This window comes from Rhinopithecus roxellana, chromosome 16 (genome assembly GCF_007565055.1).
Source record: "Rhinopithecus roxellana isolate Shanxi Qingling chromosome 16, ASM756505v1, whole genome shotgun sequence".
Lineage (NCBI taxonomy): Eukaryota > Metazoa > Chordata > Mammalia > Primates > Cercopithecidae > Rhinopithecus > Rhinopithecus roxellana.
The window spans coordinates 98,469,935-98,491,970 of NC_044564.1; the positions used below are offsets into that span (position 1 = coordinate 98,469,935).

At 48.5% G+C, this 22,036-nt stretch overlaps 1 protein-coding gene across 2 annotated transcripts in view; it reads left to right on the forward strand.

Annotated features, from left to right (window-relative positions):
- NR6A1 (nuclear receptor subfamily 6 group A member 1) overlaps positions 1 to 13,593 on the forward strand; it is a 266,623-nt gene extending 253,030 nt beyond the window's left edge. For both annotated transcript variants that reach the window (XM_030919982.1, XM_030919983.1), the window contains exons 9-11: positions 3,629 to 3,750; positions 5,925 to 6,077; positions 8,007 to 13,593. In XM_030919982.1, coding sequence (XP_030775842.1) covers positions 3,629 to 3,750; positions 5,925 to 6,077; positions 8,007 to 8,095 — 364 coding nt within the window. In that variant the 3' untranslated portion in view covers positions 8,096 to 13,593. The remainder of the gene's footprint in view (positions 1 to 3,628; positions 3,751 to 5,924; positions 6,078 to 8,006) is intronic.
- The last annotated feature ends 8,443 nt before the right edge of the window (positions 13,594 to 22,036 follow it).

Below are 22,036 nucleotides of genomic sequence, written 5' to 3' on the forward strand. Positions count from 1 at the left end.
GCTGCCTGTTGGAGGAATTTTGGAAAAGAGGGATGTGCTGTCCCAAGAGAAAGGGCAGATCAGGGCATATGGACAGGCCAGGCACTTGCAAACTCCTTTGTGTCCCTCAGGTTAAGAGTCAGCCAGGAACAGGTTTGGCACTCCTGGCTAGGGGTCTGGCTGATAGCCACACACCTGCAGGGTCTAGAGTGCCAGAGTGAACACTTGGGGTAGGGGGTTGCTGATTAAAGGACAGAGCATTATCTTTGCTTGCTACATACTCCGCCACCAGACAGATGCTGACACTGCCTCTCCCCTTGTATCCTCCTTTTTTATGCCCTGCCCCATTTCATCCCCACCCTTCCAGGCAGATACTGAAAGAAATTGGCAATAAAGAACTTTTTTCCCACTCTCAAGAACATAAATATCCAACAGAGTGCTATGATGAGGAGTGGTCTTCACTCCCAGGCATACCGCCTCCTGCAAGTCAGCATCCTGGAGGTACTTGCAGGGACAGTTCTGTGCACTGTAGCAGACCTGACATCCTCCCAGGGCTGGGCCCTGCTCTGAGTTGCTGTGGGGACACAACTCCTGAGGTCCCCCGTGGTAGTATGTGGTTAGCCTTTTCCAGGTAGCAGCTAAGAACAAGACAGAATCAAGGGTGGGCAGTGTAGTGCTGAGGAAAGTCCATACGCTTGGAATTAGAAAACCTAGGTTTGAACATTGACCTCACCACCACTACCATTTACTTCCCGTGCAACCTTGGGGTAGCCACCTCTTTTTCTGCTTCCTCATCCCTAACATGGTGGTGATACCATGTATCCTTCCAGGTTATCAGCAAGGTAAAGTGTAAGAATGCATATGAAAAGGCCTAATACATAATAGAGACTCAGTAAATAACTCCCTGAGCCTTCATTTCCACATGTGAACAAAGGGGGTTATGATTTATATCCATTCTGTGAATTTATTGGGAATATCAATAAGATTAAATATCTGTAGAATACTTAATGTGCCTGGCAGGTAGCAAACACTCAGCGAATGGTAGAATGGTAGAAATGGTATTATAGGTTGGTGGTTATTGTGGTTATTCAATATGAATCTATCGGCCAGGCTGGGAACATATCAGTAAAGTTGTAAAAGCCATCTCAGTACGGAGAAACTGAGTCAGCCATAGTAGCTCAAATCAGCTAAAAGAATCCCCAGCTCATACTGGGAGCCATGCCAAGGCCGAAGGTCAGAGTTCCAGATTGCATGTGCAGTCATCTCTCAGTATCCATGGAGGATTGCTTCCAGGATCCCCATGGATACCAAAATCTACAGATGTTCAAGTCCTTCATATAAAATGGTGCAGTATTTGTGTATAACCTATGCATATCTTCTTGTATATTTTAAATCCGCTCTAGAATCTTTATAATACTGGATGTAATATAAATGATGTAAATGCCATGTAAATAGTTATTACACTGGTTTTTGGTTTGGAAGAGTTTCTTGTTTTTTTTTTCTTTTTTGGGTTTTTTAGTTGGTTGGTTTGGTTTTGTTTGTTTTCCTGAGACAGGGTCTCACTCTGTTGCCCAGGCTAGTGCAGTGATAACAGTCACAGCTCACTGCAACCTCCCATGTTCAGGTGATCCTCCCACCTCAGCCTCCCGTGTAGCTGGGACCACAGGCATGCACTACCATGCCCAGCTAATTTTTGTATTTTTTGTAAAGATGGAGTTTTGCCATGTTGCCCAGGCTGGTAGCGAACTTCTGGGCTCAAGCAGTCTGCCTGCCTCAGCCTCCCAAGGTGCTTGGACTACAGGTGTGAGCCACTACATACAGCCATTATACTGTGTTTTAAAAATTTGTCTTTTTTATTGTTGTATTGTTTTTTTAAAAAATATTTTGATGCAGTTGGTGGAACCCAGAGATATAGAACCCATGGATACTGAGAACTAGCTCTGCCTGCTGCTGAGGCTCCCCTTGGTGCTTAAAAAGGGCAGGAGCTTCCGGCCCCAACCAGAGCCAGGCTTTCCCCAAGCAAGAGAAAGTGTCCTGCTTGTCCAGGAAGCCAAAGCCTGCAAAGCCTTCAGAGTTAACACAGAAAACAGTAGATTCCAGAAAGCAATAGTTCATCCCCAGGTGTTCTGGACCCTACCCAGATAGGGCCTTCTTGGCCTGGCACAGGGCTGTAGTGTGCAGATCTGAAGATGTCACCAGGAAGCAGGCCTGAAGCTAAGCTGCTTCTCTTTGTGACTGAGCTGTATCTGAGGCCCATCTGGGACCCACTGCCCACTAGCCAGGCCACTCCTAGAATGACTCAGGCCAGACTTGACCTCATCTTTTATAAACTCCTGCTTCCTGGTTAAGTGTTTGCCTCCTTGGTTTGATGGTATCTCCATCTCTGGTATGAAGTATACCCAAAACATTAATCCCCTGGGCTGGCCTAGCCTGGGGCTCTGTTGCCTAAAACTTGGTCTTTCCCCAGAGAGCTCACTCCTAGACCCAAAGAAAGGAGCATGGGGCCTTTGAGCCCCCTCTGCTAGGATATACCACCTTAGATATTAGAAAAATCAAGGCCTTGGGTTCAGGTTCCAAATTCCTACTCTGTCACCAATTAACTGTGTATTTGTGGACCAGACCCCTCCCTTCTTTGAACTTCAGTTGCTCATCTGTACAGTGGTGATGATTATCTTACCCAGCTCATAGGGTTGAGAGAATTAAATGTGATAATGCTCACAAAGTGCCCAGCACAGAGGATGGCGTGATATGGAAATTCAGTTAACATTTTCCTCCCTCCTGCTAAAGTCAGGGATGCCAATAAAAATTTTCACTATGCAGGCTGGGCGCGGTGGCTCACGCCTGTAATCCCAGCACTTTGGGAGGCCAAGACAGGCGGATCATGAGGTCAGGAGATCAAGACCACCCTGGCTAACATGGTGAAACCCCGTCTCTACTAAAAATACAAAAAAATTAGCTGGGTGTGGTGGCACGTGCCTATAATCCCAGCTACTCGGGAGGCTGAGGGAGGAGAATCGTTTGAACCTAGGAGGCGGAGGTTGCAGTGAGCCGAGATCGCGCCATTGCACTCCAGCCTGGGTGACAGAGCGAGACTCCATCTCAAAAAAAAAAAAAAAAATTCGCTATGCATAACCTCAGCTCTGCTGGAAGCAGTTAACATAAGCAAATACAATCAGCAGCTTTTTTTGCAGTGTGGCAGAGTCTCACATAGAGTCACCATGGCAGCTGCCATTGATACCAGAGACTCATCTCAACAATAGCTGTATCTTAATAATGTTGTATTTCTCCACATTTATATCCCAGACCTTCTTTGGCCCTTGTTAGCCAAAGAATGCAAGCATTATCATTTTGCAGAGGAGGACCTCAAAGCATAGGGGGGTCAGATGACCTTGCCAAGATCTCATAGCTTGTGTGTGATGGAGCTGGATTTGAACCTAGATTGACTCTACCTGACCTTGGGAGAAGCAGCTTGCATGAGCTACATTGGCCTGTAGACAAAGCATGGATCTGCCTGTACTTCCCAAATGGCTTTGGATCCCATTTCCCCCAAGCTCAGCCTGTTGAAGGAGCTGTAGGAGCTCTTTGGCTGCCCTTTCCTGGCCCCTACTGGTATCACAACCAACTGTTAACACCTATGTCTGTTCCCCAGATTTAGTGATGAAGGGATGGAGGTGATCGAGCGGCTCATCTACCTCTATCACAAGTTCCATCAGCTAAAGGTCAGCAACGAGGAGTATGCTTGCATGAAAGCAATTAACTTCCTAAATCAAGGTGAGTGGCTGGGGTGGGAAAAGGGACCTTTGCAGGGGCCAGGGGGGGTCAGTGACATTTGATTTGCCCTCCTGTTTCACCCCTCCTTACCCTCAGGACTATCACGCAGAATCCATCACACCATCTAGGTTTCAATCCAGGAAGACTTGTGCACCCCCTTGTCATCACCCTGACCCTTTATAGTACAGGGAATGCGGGAATGCTTTGGATTTTTTTTTTTTCTCCAAACTGAAATGCCACAATCTCTATAACTCATAGAGGAAGGAAGAGGATTCGCTTTGTTTAGTCAGTTTTAATGCATTTGCACACAGACACCAAGGACAGTACATGCGTCATTTTAAATATGTACCAAGTTTACCAGTGACTGAAGAAGAGCAGAGTGACTGATGAAACTATTGGAGATAAGGCCTCTGTAACAGGCTGGCAGTGGTTCTGACAGCCCCTTCAGGGCAGAGCAGGGGTGCACAAACACACACACACACACACACGCATATCAAGCATGACTTTTAATTAAAAGAATGCTGGGCCAGGCGCGGTGGCTCACGCCTGTAATCCTAGCACTTTGGGAGGCCGAGGTGGGTGGATCACAAGGTCAGGAGATCAAGACCATTCTGGCTAACATGGCGAAACCCCGTCTCTATTAAAAATACAAAAATTGGCTGGGCACAGTGGCTCGCGCCTGTAATCCCAGCTACTGAGGAGGCTGAGGCAGGCGAATGGCGTGAACCTGGGAGGTGGAGCTTGCAGTGAGCCGAGATCTGGCCACTACACTCCAGCGTGGGTGACAGAGCGAGACTCCGTCTCAAAAAAAAAAAAGGAATGCCAGATGTGATTTATGTGGAATATTATCTGAAAGGGGCACTTGGCAGCTGCTGGTAAAACCAGTATAGGGAGGAGGGTTGTATTCTCTTTTTTGCAAAGTAGCTAATGTGTACTCTGCTCCCATAGTGGCACTGGGTTGTTCTGCTGCCTGTGGCATTGCAAATGCCTTCGTCCTGTGTCCTGTTTCCAGTCCAGAGCTCCGCTTCTCTTGGCCTACTCTCACCCTACATTGGCCAAACCTCTTCCTACTTCTACACCATTCATGCATTTATCTGGTGTTCTGCATGTCTCCCTTAGGCCAAGCCCTGTGCTGAGCATTAAAGACATTGAAAAAACTTAGACTCCAGGTCTCTGGCCTCAAGAAGTATACATTCTGATGGCACTTGACATATTACTTGTGCCTCAGATGGGGGGAGAACAGTAGCAACTTCTTGAAGGAGGAGAAATCTGAGCTGAGCCTCAAAGGGTGGGTAAGATTTATATATAGACATATATAGCTCACTATATGGATGGGTAAGATTTATATATATACACATATATAGCTCCCTCTCTCTATATATATATAGAGAGAGAGAAATCTATTTAGAAAAAATGGAGGGGCCAGACACAGTGGCTCAGGCCTGTAATCCCAACACTTGGAGAGGCCAAGGTAGGAGGATCACTTGAGCCCAGGAGTTTGAGACCAAGCCAGGCAACATAGTAAGACCCATCTCTACAGAAAATTTAAAAAATTAGTTGAGCATGGTGGCACACACCTGTAGTCCTAGCTTCTCAGGAGGCTGAGGTGGGATCATCTATTGAGCCAGGAAGTCAAGGCTGCAGTGAGCTGTTGATCGTACCACTGCACTCCAGCCTAGGTGACAGAGTGAGACCCTATCTAAAAAAAATGGAGGGACAGCCCAGGAAGAAGATTAAGAACAGAAGCGCACAGGAGGGTGTGTGTGTGTGTGTGTGTGTGTGTGACAAACCTGAATGTGTAGGTATCAGCAGGGTTTCTGATTGGTTCCAGCAAAGGGTAAATTTAAAGATATTGTAAAGGATTAATTTGGAAAGGTAGGTTATTCAGTCATTTGTTTAGTATTTTCTCGTATTCTCTGGTTGTTTTGGGAGTTTGGTATGAAGTTGAGAGAAGCCCTAGCCCTCGAGGGGCTCTGTCTGCTTACTGTCCTCTGTAGTTTTTTCGTCTCTCTCTTATTTCTCTTCCCTTATGCAGAGCTTAGTTCCTCCCTATCAGAGAAGATCCGCTGTTGTGTCAGTGTTTAGTAACTTAGTTGAAAGATGCACATATTTGAGCTGGTGTTTCTTCCACATTAGAATGCCCATGCCTATATGTTTTTTTTTTTTTCCCACAGATATCAGGGGTCTGACCAGTGCCTCACAGCTGGAACAGTTGAACAAACGATACTGGTACATTTGCCAGGATTTTACTGAATATAAATACACACATCAGCCAAACCGCTTTCCTGATCTCATGATGTGCTTACCTGAGATTCGATATATTGCAGGTAACATTCTGGGTCTTGGGCTTCCAACCCTTCCTTGCTTCTCTTAGCTTGTGAAGGGAATGAGGCAAGCAGTGTTTTCAGGTGCCCATTCCAGCCCATCACCAGCTGCATGAAAGAGTTCTCACCCTTGCCCTCAAAAAAGGTCTGTTATAATGAGAAGCTTGCATTTTCCCTAGAGAAGAGAAGTTAATTTCCTGAGCTCTTATGATGTGCAGGGTACTTTGTGGCCTTATATCATTTAATCTCACACCAGTCTCTGCTGGTGGTTGGTGATATTATAGCCATTCTATGGATGAGGAAACAGAGGCTCAGAGTATCTCAAATTAACTTAATTTCTTGAATTGTGTACTTTAAATGAATTTTATGATACATGAATTATATCTCAGTTTTTAAGATTACCTTCATTTCACAGAATTGCCCATGAGCTTTGAGGGATCATTTATTTAAAGTGGTATCTTTAGCTAGGCACAGTGGCTCATGCCTATAATTCCAGCTACTCAGGAGGCTGGGGAAAGAGGATCAGTTGAGGCTAGGAGTAAAGACCAGCCTGGGCAACATAGTGAGACCTCATCTCTTAAAACATTAAGATAAAATAAGAATAGGAAAAATAAAGTTTAAAATCCTGTATTTGCAGAGGAATTTTATGTATTGGGGGGTGTGTGTGTATGTATGTATGTTTTTATGTGGTCTTGACCCCTTCTGAGCTTCCTGACATTTAAATAGGTCTGTTTCAATATAAAATCCTGGCTTTTTTGCTTGTTGCTTTGCTTCATGTAGTAAATATTCCTGTTCTGGCTGTCCAGCACATACTGAGGGACAGCTCAGAAATGTGACCTGTAGACCAGGATTCTTCCTATACAATTCAGCAGTACAGTTTGTTAATTCAACATAAAAATTCTAGAGAAAGCAATACAATTTTAAAGGAAAAATATTTCAATCTGACAAGGGAATTTTTTTTCTACTTCTTGGGCCACAAAGCAGTCTAGCAAATGTGATCTGGGCCTAAGCTATTGGAATTTTGGCAATATTTTGACAGTCTGTCTCAGTATTTTCTAAGCTAGAGTTTACCACATGAGATATTAAGCAGGTACTCTGTGAAGTAAAAGGAAGTCAACAATTACACACCACTCTCCTCCATAGAACTGAGTCCTCAGCCTTGGCGACACTTCCAATCACCTGGAAAACTTAAAAGAAAAAAAAAATCAATGTTTGAGTTGCACCTGGAGAGATTTTGGTTTAATTGGAATGGGGTGGAGTCTGGAGATCAATCCGTGTTTTCAAACAGCTCCCCAGGTCACTCAGAGGTACTGTTTGGGAGAAGAAACACAGCCTTAGGTATTTACAAATTATACTAGCACACTGAATGCTCTGAGAAGCCCTTCAATCAAGAAATCTGTAAAGCTCTTTTAACCCTGAGTTTCTCAAATGTATTTGGCCTTTTACCCCCACTCCTTTTTCCCCTAGTACTTTTATTAACCTATTAAACCATTCCGAAGTGCAATATTTTATAGAATATTACTTAGAAAATCTACTGGGGCTTGAGGGGGTGAAGAAAACAGGACAGAATTTTCTCAGACTACCTCTCAGTTTCAGATTCCTTATCTATAAAATGAGGGTAAAAAGCAGTACACAGAAATAGTGTGAGAATTCAATGAGTTAATGCATTTAACCACCTAGAACAGAGTAAGTATTCCCTGAGCAGTAGAATGATGATGAGTTGGCACCATTGCTAGGCTCCCTGGGGGACCCAAAGGGGTCTGGATGTTAGGATGTTAACACAGTGTGTCCGACCTTTGTGATACTCCTGGCACGTCTCTTGCCCCAGTCACTCAGCAAGGTAATACTCTCCCTCCAGCAGTCCAAGGAGGCTGACTTGCCTGTCCACTAGAGTGACCGCTGCTAACTCTTCTTCTCCCGCCTTGTTCCCAGGAAAGATGGTGAATGTGCCCCTGGAGCAGCTGCCCCTCCTCTTTAAGGTGGTGCTGCATTCCTGCAAGACAAGTGTGGGCAAGGAATGACCTGTTCCCAGCGCCCTCCTCAGGCCAACCACAGCGCCTTGGGTGGGCAGGACAGGCTCTGGAGGAAAAAGCCGGAGAGACCAAGATGGAGTCTGTGGAGCAGAGTTTCCCATTGCCTCCATAGCAAGAAGAGTTTTTGTTTGTTTGTCTGTTTTTTTAACCTCATTTTTCTATATATTTATTTCACGACAGAGTTGAATGTATGGCCTTCAACATGATGCACATGCTTTTGTGTGAATGCAGCCAATGCATTTTCTTACAGTTTACAGAATGTGAAGATGTTTAATGTTACAGTGTTGTCATTGTTTAGAAATAGTTCTTTTGTATTTTGAGGGAGAGGGTGGGATGGGGCTAAGATGACTATTTCCATAATGTTGACAAAGATGACTACCTCAATGGAAATGGGGGGTGTGGCCATCCCTACTTTTTCCACATTTTCTCAGCAGACTCATACATTTGTCTGTCAGAGAGCAAATTGCCTTTTTTAGCCACAGAATTGCCAGATAAAAGGGCACACTGTAAAGGGGCAAAGTGTTATTAGGAGATTTACTAAGCAAGGTTGGTGAGCCGGCAACAGGGCAGGAGATGAAGATTGAGCCATGTCCTTTCCTTGGAAAGCATGAAAATTAAGAGAGTAGGGCACAGTGACCATATTTAAGGCAGGTATCCTTCCACCCAACAAGTCCTAAGGGCAGAAAAATTTCTTTTCTCACACATTGCTGCCCTGCTTACCCCCGCACCACCATCACTGTCTACCACTGTGAACTTTCCATCTAGGCAAAGTCCTGGCAATCAGTTGATCCACAGGACTCGCCTCCCAGCTCCCTTGGGGCCCCCAGGTACCTAGTTTCCTTACCTGGATCTCCTGAGGCCCACCTTCCTCCTTCCTGCTCCCTCACACATTTGACTTCCTATTGGCCCTTTGAAAAACCAGCTGAGCAGAATGCCATATTCTGAAGCCTGGTGCCCACTACTGATTTATTCTCCTTTCACCTTATTTTCTTCAAAGGGTAGTAGGGCAAGGCCAGACTGCAAAAAGAATAGACACTCCCCTTTTGAAATCTCCTGTTCCTCTCCCCTCCCCTTCCTATACCATACCCTCAGGTCTAAATCCAAAAACTTAAGGCTTTTTAAAAAATACAGTGAGAAGGACCATTCACCTGTCTGCTGACCAGAAATGTTGCCCCTAAGTTCTTCTCCAAGTTCTCCTTTTCTCTCCAGAGTGAGACCAGTTTTCCTCAGGGACCCAGAACATAAAGCCCAAGGCCTAGAGTGGCCCAACTGCCCCTTAGTTCAGCAGTGGACTGGCCAGCCAAGGCCTGGAGGGCTGGAGCCAGAAGCACCTGGAACGGAAGGGGGGCTTTAAACTACCTCAGGTTCCTAATGGCCCAGCTGCTACCTCTGCAGACATGGCCTGGACTCCTTGATCTCTCACTACCTGCCCCACCTCATCCCAGGACGTGTTCCTTACCCTCTTGACTTTGGCCAGCGCCACACCAGGTCTGTCTTGGAACTCTTTCAGGTGCTTTTCCCCTTTTCGCCTTAATGTAGCAGTTGTCCTGCCTACACCCAGGTACCTTCCACAGCCAGTGTGGCAAGCAGACCACTTAGTTGGCTGCATGCCTGGTTAGGTTGGAGGGGCCCACGGCACCTCCTTCCGCCTATTTAGTTAAAGGCTGTTTGCTCTCTCCCCAACTCAACCTAGTGAAGCTACCCAGGAGGCCACCACGTCGTGTGCGTACTGGGTAGTCCATGCCTGACTGTAATTGTTTCTTTCTGGTGAAATGTTACGGGTACCCACAGAGTGATGATTGTGGCCCTTGATGGATCTGAAACTCAGAGCGTGACTCCTCAGTGCCGTTTGCCCAGTTACTCTGAGAAAGAAGAGACATGTTCCTCAGGAAAAGCTCCAGCTAGCATGGTTTTCACGTCAATGGGAAGATTCTTGTGTGTTCATGTGTATCAGTTTATTTCTAAGTTCACAATACTTGTTCCCCTGAATTTTTTTATTTAACCAACTAGATCACATTCTTTGGCCACAGGTCAGACTCTGAGCTGCTTTCCTCCAGATCAGGAAGGAGACGCATATCACAGACCCTTTCTCTAAGACAGCTCCTGTGTACAGCATCGTTCTTTGCTGAGGCCTCCATCCGTCCAATTATTATTTTTGAAATTGCTTTTCAAATTTAACATTTTACCTGTTGTGTTGGGTGTCAAAAGAAATTGCTCTCTGATGAGGCAAGAACATGTCTCTCCAACAACGTAGTATTGAACAGAGCAAGTTGTTAATTTGTGGAGTAGGGGAAAGGTTCTGCAAGTTGCCATTGTACAAATCCAGTTTTACAAATGTTTGCAGCAGATTCCACAGAACAAAGAGCCCATTCATTGCCGAGAGCCCTGCAGAATCTCTGAGCCAAGTGGCCGTGTGTTCCGAGCTGGAGCCTGACCTGTGGACCATCTTTAATGTCTTCTGCACCAGTCCTTTTATGACATGGGCTTTTTTAAAACAGGGTAAAGTGAATGTGTTGCATTGCAAACTCAGGTATTATGAGGAGAAGGTAGGAGTGTAGCTAGCAGCGTGGAGACATTAGGTCATCCACTAGATGTATTTGTGAATTTGGTTTGAAGGACACAGAGAAAGGTTGGAGGGGGAGGTTTGGTGTGTTTATTTTTTGCTTTCTTCCCATAATGTTTGGTTAACAGGTAGCCTTTTTGCTAGTGGAGGGAGAGAAAACTTGTACATGTTTTCTCTAATTTCTCTCTCTGCCCTCTCTCTGATCCCCAGCGAGCAAAAGCACTCACTTTGAGTGAGAATTTTGTTCTGTTTTTGTTTTTTGTTTTTTTTGGGTTTTTTTGAGACAGAGTCTCGCTCTGTCGCCCAGGCTGGAGTGCATGGCGTGATCTTGGCTCACTGCAAGCTCCGCCTCCCAGGTTCACGCCATTCTCCTGCCTCAGCCTCCCGAGTTGCTGGGACTACAGGCGCCCACCACCACGCCTGGCTAATTTTTTTTTTTTTGTATTTTTAGTAGAGACGGGGTTTCACCATGTTAACCAGGATGGTCTCGATCTCCTGACCTCGTGGTCCACCCGCCTTGGCCTCCCAAAGTCCTGGGATTACAGGTGTGAGCCACTGCGCCCGGCTGAGTGAGAATTTTTATGCCATAAAAATACGACTCTGAAAGCTACATGGAAAAGGAGAATCTCACCTCCTTGCACTACGTTAAAACATGCAAGCCTTTCCCTCCCTCTCCTTTTTGATGTTTTCTTGTCCCAAGACAAAAGTTTGGCATCTTGGAACTTATTCACGGTCTCTGGCTGCCTTTGTAGACTTTTGGAGTCCCTTGCAAGGTTTGGTGGTCTTGCCCTTAATCTGGAGAAATTCCCCAGAATCTTTCTCAAAGGGCTCACCCTGGCTCAGAGGACACCCAGCCCCTATGCCCCACTCACAAGAGAGGTGGGCAAGCCCCCAGGGATAGGAGGAAGTAGGCAGCATCCTCCCTGTCCTGTTCCCCAGAACCAGAGCAAGGAATGAGGAATCCTAAGGGTTTCTGTGGCGTCATTGAATGTCACCCAGTCCACATCAGCCTGCCTGTCCCCTGCCACCCTTTTTCAGGGAGGTGAGTACCTGCCATGGTCAACCGTCACCAGATCCTTAAAATCCTGGGCTCAGTCTGAGCTAGCTGTGTTGCTCTGTTAACCATTTCCTTCATTCGTTTGTTCATTTTGGATTTCCTGGGGGAATGGGACTGATGGAGACAGACAAACCCACTGTGGGCAGCGACTAAGCCATGTCCAAGGTTGGTCGAATTAAGGGAACCCTGTCCTCTCAGCAGGACAGAAAGCTGAGCTGTGGTTCCAGGCCCTCCTCTCTGGGCCCCTGGTATATATCTTTTTTCCTTGTTGCTTTTGAAATTTTTGCAATTGTTTTAAGAATCCAGTCTTTCAGACCAGCCCTTTTATTAAGCTTTGAATTTTTTAATTGATTTTTTAAAGTAAAAAACAAAAAAAAACCCCCGAAAACAAACAAAATTTAACAAAAAAAAAAAAAAAAAAAAAAATGCTACTCTTACTCCCCTGCCTCCAGCTACCCCAGTCCATGAGAGTTCCCTTGCAGTCCCCTCTGCCTTTGCAGTTGATCATCCTCCCTTTCTGCTTGGCTTGAAGCATCTATGTCCAGTGTCTGAAATGATGTTTTATCTGTGTGTCAGGATGAGAAACGGCAGTCATTCCACCACATGTTGGAAACTGGTTAGCCTGGAGACAAGGGTTTCTGGGGCCACAGCTCAGGGATGTGTATTTAATTATAGGATCCCCAGAAACTCCTCTCTAGGCTGCCACAGCAACATTTTTTCTGGGCTTGGGAGCCATACCTGAACTGTTTCCTCCAAGGCGGGAGCTCCAGAGAGCCTGCCAAGTCTGGAGCAAGCTGGGGCTTCCGCTTTGGCCAGACCTGGGCCACCATGAGACTTGAAGCCTTCTAGCTGTCCTACGACACGAGCCACGGTGGCCCTGCCTCTTCCCGCTCATAGAAGCCTGGTCCCTCTGTCTAGCCCAGTCCCCATCTAGCATCCGTCTTCTGGGCCTGAAGCCCTAAATGGGCCACAGCCTGCACAGGAATCAACTGTAGGCTCAAAGGGAGGCGGTAAGGTCAGAGCCTGCTCCAAGCCCAAGAACAAAAGTTGTGTTACTGGTGGAGGCTGGTCCCCAGATCTAGCCCTGCCGTCTTTGCCCTTTGATGACCATTGTTTTCTTTCTCTAAAATGTCTTGTAATAGATGATAATGTTGTTGACTCAAATTTCCATGAAAAAGAAAAAAAAAAAACTACCTCTTAAGCGACATCCTGGTCGATTCCTCTCTGAGCAGTCCTGTGGGAAAAGAATACTGTAGCTCCTGCTCTGTTTACTTGTTTCTGTCGGGAAAGAAGCCCCGCCTGCCCTGGGGTGTTGGTGTTTTTGTCTGTGTTGCCATCCCAGGTCTGCCATAGGGGCTGGTGGCTGCACTGTAATGTCTGGTCTGTGTCTGGGGATTCCTTCCCACCTACCCAGCCAGGGACTAGTCACCCCCGTGAAGAGGCCTCCATTTCCTTCCTGTGCTCCAGGGCATAGGGAGCACCACTCCCACAGACACTACCTTTAGGGGCTCTGGTGGCACACACATCCACGAGCCTACCCCCGGGTTACCTGCCCTAGGTCCACCTCCACCCACAGTGTGTAGGAATCGAGGAAACGGGATGTCCCTGAGCCCTTGTCCCCAAAGGGCCGGCCAAGGGCTGCCTGCCAGCCTGACTCCATCAACCCTGCATGACCAAATGATAGCTGGTGGGCTCTGCAGGCTACCCAGGCCCTTTGCTACCTCCCACCCTGCCAGCTGGCAAGGGATGGGCCCTGTTCTGTGAATTGACTACCTGTGGAAATGTGACCAATTAGTGTGAAATGCATGTTTAGCAAGTGTTAGGTACTGTATTTGAACCAATAAATGTGAATCCTTCTGCACATGGCATCTGTCTATGAAGCTTGTCTGGGGTTCTGGGGAGGGATGATGGCGTGTCCTGAGGTGCCGGCTTGTGCCTTCAGACCTGTGGCTCTTGCTCATAGCTGACGCCCACCTCAGTTACTGTTTCTGAGGCTCTGGCAGGGGGCGGTGTCTCAGAACTGCCTGGATCAATGAACCAGCACTGACTGAAGTGCCCACCTTGTGTCCCAGGCACCATATTGAACTTCAAGGATTATTACTTCTATTTTGTAAGTGAAGAAACTACAGTTGAGGGAGGTGAAAAGACTCTCCCAGGGTGAGTGGCACAACCAGAGAAGTGAGCCTAGTGGAGAGGCAGATACAGACCGCAGTGCAGGGGGGATGAGTTTGTCATTAGGAATGTATGTGAGGTTGTAAGGGCCTGGAGAAGGAGTGGCGTGTTCTATGCAGGATAGTCAGGAAGAGCTTCACAGATGAGTGTTGTTGAAGGTGGCCCTTGAAGAAAGTCACGAGGCAAAGAGATCCATGTCCAAACGCCTGGCTGTATCAGAAAGACGGGAGTGTTCAGGTATAACAAGGGGCTGCCATGACAGGAATGGTGGCCGGTGGGAGGGATTAGCAAGAGTTGAGGCTGGAGAAGCAATTGGGAGCCTTGGATGCCACATTCAGGAGTGTGGGGAAAGAAAGCCGTCAGCTGAGTCTCAGGCAAGAGGGCAGCATCATAGTGTATGAGAGGCCAATGGATGGTCTAGGATGCACTGTGCTCTAACAAAGTGATACCGTCTTTCCAGAAAATAGGTGAGATCTATTAATAGCTTTTCTAGAGCTGAAAAAATGGAGGCTCTAAGAGATCAAGGGATGTGGCCAAAATCACACAGGAGTGTTAAGTTCGTACTGGAACCCAGATCTACCCAACTGTCCTGTAGGCCTGCTCATATGATCAGACAAGTGGCAGAGTTTGGGTTGAGGGGTGTATGAAGACAGATGGGAGAGATGAAGGCTTCTCAGGCTGGGAAGATAAAGGCTGAGGAGGGTTTGATCAAAGTCTATTAATCCTCTTGTGTGAAATGAGGGAAGCCCAGCTGCCTTCCCGTTCCTCAGCCTCAAGCACAAGAAACCAGAGAGCCCTTGAGTTTTGAAAGAGATGGGTTTAGAACAAAGGAAATGCTGCAGAACGAATTAATAGACTGTCTTCCTTGCCCCACAAGAGGGAACAGATACACAGAGGTGCCGGGAGGAGAAGGGACGCGTTGGCCCACCGCCTCGAGAGTCCAGGCACTGTGATTGGTGCTTCGCGCGTGTCATCTCAGTAATCTTCCTAACAGCCTTGCAAGGGGTAGGTGTCAGGCCCGTTTTTCTAATAAGCAGATTGAGGCTCAAGGAAGTTAAGCCTTTTCCTTCAGATGACACATGAGTCAGTGGCAGAATTGGCTTTTGAATCCAGGTCGGATACTAAAGTTGCAACAGGCTTCCTCCCTGCTCAGTCTTAGCAATTCAATAGTGCTGAATGTGGGTGTCCAGAGTTTGTAGCAAAGCTCAGTAATGGCCTTTGGGTGAACCTTTTGCCATAAAAAAATAAATAAAAATTAAAAACATTAAGAAAGGATTAATTCTGTAAGAGGTGGATGAACAGACCCAACCAAAGTGAGCTGAAAAGCAGTGCTGCCCAAACATGTAGAATACTGCAGGCGCTACCGTTGGTATGGCTTCTCAGAACACAGACCACCCCCCCCCCCCAACCCGAGATGGTTCCATGGAAAAAAAAGCCAGAATTCTGTTGCCAAAAATATGGGAAGTGCTGCACTTGCTCTATCGTCCTCATTGATTCTCAGCCCTTATTGGCATACTAAAGGCTCTGAGAAGTCCCACCTGAAGAAAACTAACGTTGTTTAACCCAGGTTCTACCAAAAGCATTTGAGCACTGGACATTTTTGCCTCCTGTTAAAATTCTGTTGGGATAATATTCCATGGAATAAAAGGACACTGCTCTAAATACATAAATTGCTGCTTATGTGACACTGAGTTTTTAGTTTCCTGGGTGCCAGCCAACAATATGGAACAGTAATAAAGTAACATCTAGAAAACAAAGCAAAGCTCTGTGCTAAATATTTTGTGTGCAGTAGAGTACTACTGATTCCCCAGGGCAACCCAGTGAGATTAATGCTATAGTGATCCCGTATTACAGATAAGAAAACTGAGGCCCAGAAAGAGTAAGTCATTTGCTTGAGGTTACATAGCTGGCGAGATGTCGGGAATGAATATAAACCAAATGTCAGGAATGAATATAAACCGGCATCGATTGAGCGCGTACTATTCGATAGGATCTGTGCTGCGATTCTTATCCTTGTGCAAACCCTCAGAGGTACGTAAAACCATCTCCATACCTGAAGAAACAGGGAAAGCTGGCTACTCCAAATTAAGTCAGAGTCCGAAGACAGATGCCCCTGGAAATGATGGCAAGGGAGAGTGCTGGGATGAGGTTGGGTCTGACTACACAGAGCTCTTTCCAGGGGTCGTTTCCTTCAAGCAGTCTATGAGACAGCAAGTACATTAACCAGAGATCTCACCAGCTAGTCAGTGTTGGAGCTGAGATCTGAATCCAGGGCTTCTGACTCAGGAACCCATGCATTTTCTGCAACTCCTCGTTCCAGTTCTTGCCCTTCCTGGTTGTATGTGACCTTGACCCAGACAGATGCTTCTCCGATCCTCACTTTCCCTGTCAGACAAATGGAGGTGATGGTACCTGTGTCCTGGGGGACAGGGGGCAGGGTTAAGGAAGAGGGAGTGTGTCTGGCTTAACGTTGGGTCTCAGTGAAGTCGATACCTGAAAGGAAGCTAGGTACGGGGAGCTGTCACCCCTACACCCCAACAGCAGAAACTTAGCAGAGCCAGGAGCCTTGGCCTGGCTGCCCATTAGGGTTTTAGGTCCACAGTGGTAATCAGTCTCTCAGATCCTATGGCAAAAGTGCCCAACTGCCAGACCCGGGGCTGTTGGAGTCTTGTTCCCTTGGCAACAAGTCTCACCATGGAGACCACAGCCCCATCTTGCCCTCCCTGCATGCTGCCTCTCCACAAACCTTCCTTGTTCAACACCCAGTCCTAGGAGCAGTGTAGGTACTGAGGAGTGCTTCCAGGAGGCACTTCCTAAGATGAGGAGTTGGAGGCAAAAGGATCTCCCATTTTTTGAGTGTCCACTTTATGTGTGGCAAGGTCGAAAGGAATCTGCTACATACGTCATCTCATTAGGTTAAAAGCCAGGCGCTCACCCTGTTTTCCGTAAGTGGAAATTGAGGCTCAGGGAGGCAACACGGACCAGCCCAAAGTCTCACAGCTAGTCAGTGTTCGAGCTGAGACCTGAATCCAGGGCTTCTGACTCAGGAACCCATGCTTTTTCTGCAACTCCCCATTCCCACCCATATTCCCAAGACACGAAGCCTCCAGCCACAATCTGAGGAGGGCTGGCTACCTGGGCCTTTGCCGGCAGCACGAGCAGCCAGCCAGCGGCGCTCTGAGGTCTGGGCTGGGCCCAGCAGCATTACAGGAGGAACTGCACTATTTTAAGCCAGGGCCGGAGGGCCCCATGTGGGCACAGGGAGGGTGGCCTCGGGCCCTTGGCCAGCTTCCCGGAAGTCCCCATGGCCTCCCTCCTCTCCCGCTAGCAGGTTTCTGAGGCAGTGACTTCCCTACAAACAGGAAGGAGGCTCTCAGGCTGGGAGACCTCCAGCCCCAGCTTCCTCCCTGTTGCTACCACCCCCAGGCTTCTCCACTAAATGGGGGAGCCCTCCAGCGCCAAGCCCTATCAGTGTCCATCATCCAGGCCGACTCCTAGCCGTGGGTGGGAAAGGGCCTGAATTTGGGCTCCTTGGGCTGCCCCAGCTCACCCACTACAGTTTCAAGGTCCCTGCTTTCCGAGGCCCTTTGTCCCTCACCCAAGCCCAAGTTCTCACAGACATTCCCACCCGGCTGGCCACCGTGAGCTAGAAAGAAGAGCGTCAGTATCCTTAGATGTGGCTCCATTCAAGGACCCCAGAGAGAGAAAAGAAAAACAGACTAAGAGGCTGAAAATAGCAGAGAGAAACAAATTAGAACATGATTAAGATACCGACAGTGACAGATTCATCATGACAGAGGTGAAAGCAGAGACAAGCGAAGAGACACCAGAGATGGCTGTGCAGGGCTGGAGCCCAGCAGGAGGTGGTTCAGCGTGATGGCTCCTGACCACCCTCCAAGCACAGGCCCTTTCTCGGGGCTGTGGGGGGCCCACCGGCTGCGTGGCTGAAGTGGAATGTGGGGAGCAAGGCTGGGTCACCCCTTGAGGGCCAAGCGTGTGCACTGAGAGATAAGCTACTCCAAGCTGGGGGCCCCAGCTGCACTGCACGCTCCAGGAGCCTGGCGAAGAGGCCAGACCCAAGGCTGGAGCCCAGCTCTGCCAGATGCCACCTTCTGCACCTCCTACGGGGGCTCCCCCAGGCCTCATGTTCTAAGGGTCCCAGGTCCTCTGCCCAGCCCTGGGGGCAGCAGATTCCAGGCACATCCAGTTCACAGAAGAGCAGCGTGGGCCCCGGGAATAGTATCAGCCACAAAGAGGCCCCTACCTCGCTTCTCCAGCGCGGGTTGCAGTCCTGGGTCAGGCGAGGGGTCGAGGGGTAGGGCCCCAAGCTGAACACGCAGAGCAGGGGCTCCAGCAGGCTGTGGGGTACTGAGGAATGCCGTGGGGGGCGCAGCTCTTCACTGCTCTCTGTGAGCTGTCCCCATGTGGCCCTGCGCACTCATGTGCCTCAGTGTGTGTCCACGTGTTTTCTCGAATGTGCAAACATGTACGTGTCCACGTGTTGCCAGGAGCCCCACTCTGCCTCCACAAGTCCCTGCTCTCAGTCTAGAGAAGTGGCCCCAGAGGCACCTGGTCTTCCCCATCCCCATGAGGTGGTCCAGCCCAGAGAGCCACCAGGCAGAGGGGGAAGAGCGAGAAGGTCTATTGCAGGCCCCTAGCCCCCCTCCCCACACTGCAGCTGAGGCTCCCGCTGGCCACGGCCTTGACCCAGCACTATGGACTTCTCTGACATTGGCATCGGATCTGAACATCTGGCAGCAGGCTGATAAGGGGTGCAGCGGAAACAGCCTCTGCTGCCGCCAGCAGAGCCGCCCCCTCTGCTGCCCTGCACGGGGTCTCCACATCCACCCTCCCTCTGCCTCCAGCTCTCTGGGTCCCGGCCCTTCCCACTTCTCATTCTCTGCCTCAGTCTCCCTCTGTCTGTCTGAATCTGTCTCATCCCTACTCTCTCTCTCTTCCTCATTTCTTCTCGCTCTCGCTTCTCTCCCCAACCCTCACCACTCTGAATTTCTCTGTCATCCTCCCTCCCTCCCCGACTGGGTCTTCCCTTTCTCTCTCTCTTCATACTTTCTGCCCAAGTCTCTGCAGCTTCTCTCTCTTTTTCTGGCCACCTTTCCGCTCTGCAGCCTGATGACTCTGTCCCTCTCCTCTCTGTGTCAGTTTCTGGGCCTCTGGTTTGTTTGTTCCTTATCCCACCTCCAGGAAATGGGTCTGGCACTTTGGGAAAGTCCCCACTTAGGAGAGAGACCCTGGGCTTTGTTTGCCTGGGGAGGGAGGTTGGGGGCGCCTGAGTCAGGACTACACCCCTCCTTTGCTTTCCCCTCCGGGTGGACGCAGTAGCCTGGGACCACCAGGGCTGGGGCTTGAAGGAAAGGACAGACAGGCCACCCAGGGGCTCTGGCAGGGTGGAGAGGAGTCAGCCTGCAGGCCTGGGCTCTGGACTTCACTGCCGGGATTTGAACGCTGGTCCCATCACACCCTCGCCTAGTGACTTTGGGAAGATGCCTGGTCTCTCTGACCCTGACTTTCCTCCTCTCTTAACTGCTGCTATCAGAGGTTGAGCAGGAACCTACCTCCCGGAATGCTGGGGAGGTTCGAGACTGACCGCAGGTGTGGAGTGGTTAGCTGGGGACCTGGCATGTAGGGGGCACTTCTGAGTTGGGGCCTTGCCATTCCCAGTACACTGGTAACCCCTGGCTGTCCCCGTCCCCATAGAGCACCCAGTTTAGCTGAGGGTGGGAGGGGACAGCTCAGAGGAAGGGGTTATCAGCGACTGTGGCCAGGGTTGGTTAGGGGATAAGGAGCACCCAGCCTTGAGTGATGGCAAGTGACAGCTGATGCCGACAGAGGAGACAGGACCCAAGGAGCAGGCAACAGAGCTCTACCTACAAGTGCAGGGGAAAGTGGTCATTCAGCAAGTTCCAACGCTTGCTCCGCGCGGGCTGCTGTGGACCCAGAGATAAATCAGGCCTTTCCTGGAGGGTTCCCCAGGCTAGGGTGAGGCATGCATCACAGAAGGGCAAACAATGTCCATGATGATGTTGCAATCTCAGACTCAACTGGGAAAGGGCCTCTGAGGACAGATCAGCCAGTCCTTCAACTGGTTGTTTGTTTGTGTTTTGCTGACACTTATTGAGCACACATGACATACCAGCCAGCCACTGAATACGCTACACGTGTTGTCTCCCTTCATCCCCATTTTACAGAGAAGATGGAAGGCCCAGAGAGGGGAGGTGACTGGTCCCAGGTCACACAGCTAGAAAGTGGTAAAACTGGGATTTAATCCAGAGATTCTGCCAGCAATTCTCCTTCTCAGGGCTCAAGGATTCACCAGGAGACTATGACAAAGCCAGGCTAGTTCCTTCTATGGCGTCACGGGGTGGAGAGAGACCTGTTTGTCTTGTTCAAGAAGGCGGACAAAACAGACCCCACTTCATAAGGTCACTCATCAAACGAGGTGCAAAGATTCATGATTTTGTTGTTGGTACATGTATGTGACATGTTAGTGATGGGTATTTGCTGGGATAAATATATATATATATATATATATATATATATAATTTTTTTTCTTTTTTTTTGAGACGGAGTCTCACTCTGTTGCCCACGCTGGAGTGCAGTGGCACTGTCTCGGCTCACTGCAAGCTCCGCCTCCTGGGTTCGCACCATTCTCCTGCCTCAGCCTCCCGAGTAGCTGGGACTGCAGGCGCCCGCCACCAAGCCCAGCTGATTTTTGTATTTTTAGTAAAGCCGGGGTCTCACTGTGTTAGCCAGGATGGTCTCGATCTCCTGACCTCGTGATCTGCCCGCCTTGGCCCCCCAAAGTGCTGGGATTACAGGTGTGAGCCACTGCGCCCAGCCTTGCTGGAATATTTCTTATTAAATTCAGAGGGTGAGTGATATTAGTCCAGAAACAAAATCATTGCATTAAAATAGGGACACTAGGCTGGGTGCGGTGGCTCATACCTGAAATCCCAGCACTTTGGGAGGCTGAGGCGGGTGGATCACCTGAGGTCAGGAGGTCAAGACCAGCCTAACCGATATGGTGAAACCCCATCTCTACTAAAAATACAAAAATTAGCTGGGTGCAGTGGCAGGTGCCTATAATCCCAGCTACTTGGAAGGCTGAGACAGGATAATTGCTTGAATCCGGGAGGCAGAGGTTGCAGTGAGCTGAAACCATGCCACTGCACTCCAGCCTGGGCAAGAGAGTGAGACTCCATCTCAAAAAAAAAAAAAAAAAAAATAGGGACACTAAGGCCAGGTGCTGTGGCTCACGCCTGTAGTCCCAGCACTTTGGGAGTCCGAGGCAGCTGATTGCTTGAGCCCAGGAGTTCAAGACTAGCCTGGGCAGCATGGCAAAACCCCTTCCCTACTAAAGAAAACACAAAACTTAGCCAGGTGTGGTGGCATGTGCCTGTAGTCTCAGCTATTCAGGAGACTGAGACAGGAGGATCGCTTGAGCCCAGGAGATCAAGGCTACAGTGAGCTATGATGGTACCACTGTACTCCAGCCTGAGTGACAGAGCAAGACCCTGTCTCAAAAGACATAAAACAAAATAGGACACTAAAAAAAAGAATATTAAAATAGGGAAACTAGTTAGGTTCAGCCATATGCAAGAGAAGTATATCTTGTAAGATCTCTAGGTGAAAAAGACATAATTACAAGGTCATGCACATTGAGGAATAAGTTGTCTGTTACATTGTAGGTGGACTATATTTGATCAGTTAGCTATGACTGTGGGTGAAATTATATTACCAAAATTATTATTATTGAATTAATGATTATTAATTATTAAAACTCTATTGCCCAGGCTAGAATGCAGTGGCACAATCACAGCTCATGCAGCTCCAACTCCTGGGTTCAAACCATCCTCCTGCCTCAGCCTCCCGAGTAGCCAGGACTACAGGCTGTCAGTATTATTATTGTATGTTCACACACAATTTTAAGTGGCATAATGAGGAAAACACACAGCAGGTTTTATTTTATTTTATTTGAGACGGAGTCTCACTCTGTCACCCAGGCTGGACTGCAGTGGCGTAATCTTGGCTCACTGCAACCTCTGCCTCCCAGGTTCAAGCGATCCTCCTGCCTCAGTCTCCCAAGCAGCTGGGACTGCAGGCACAAGCCATCACATCA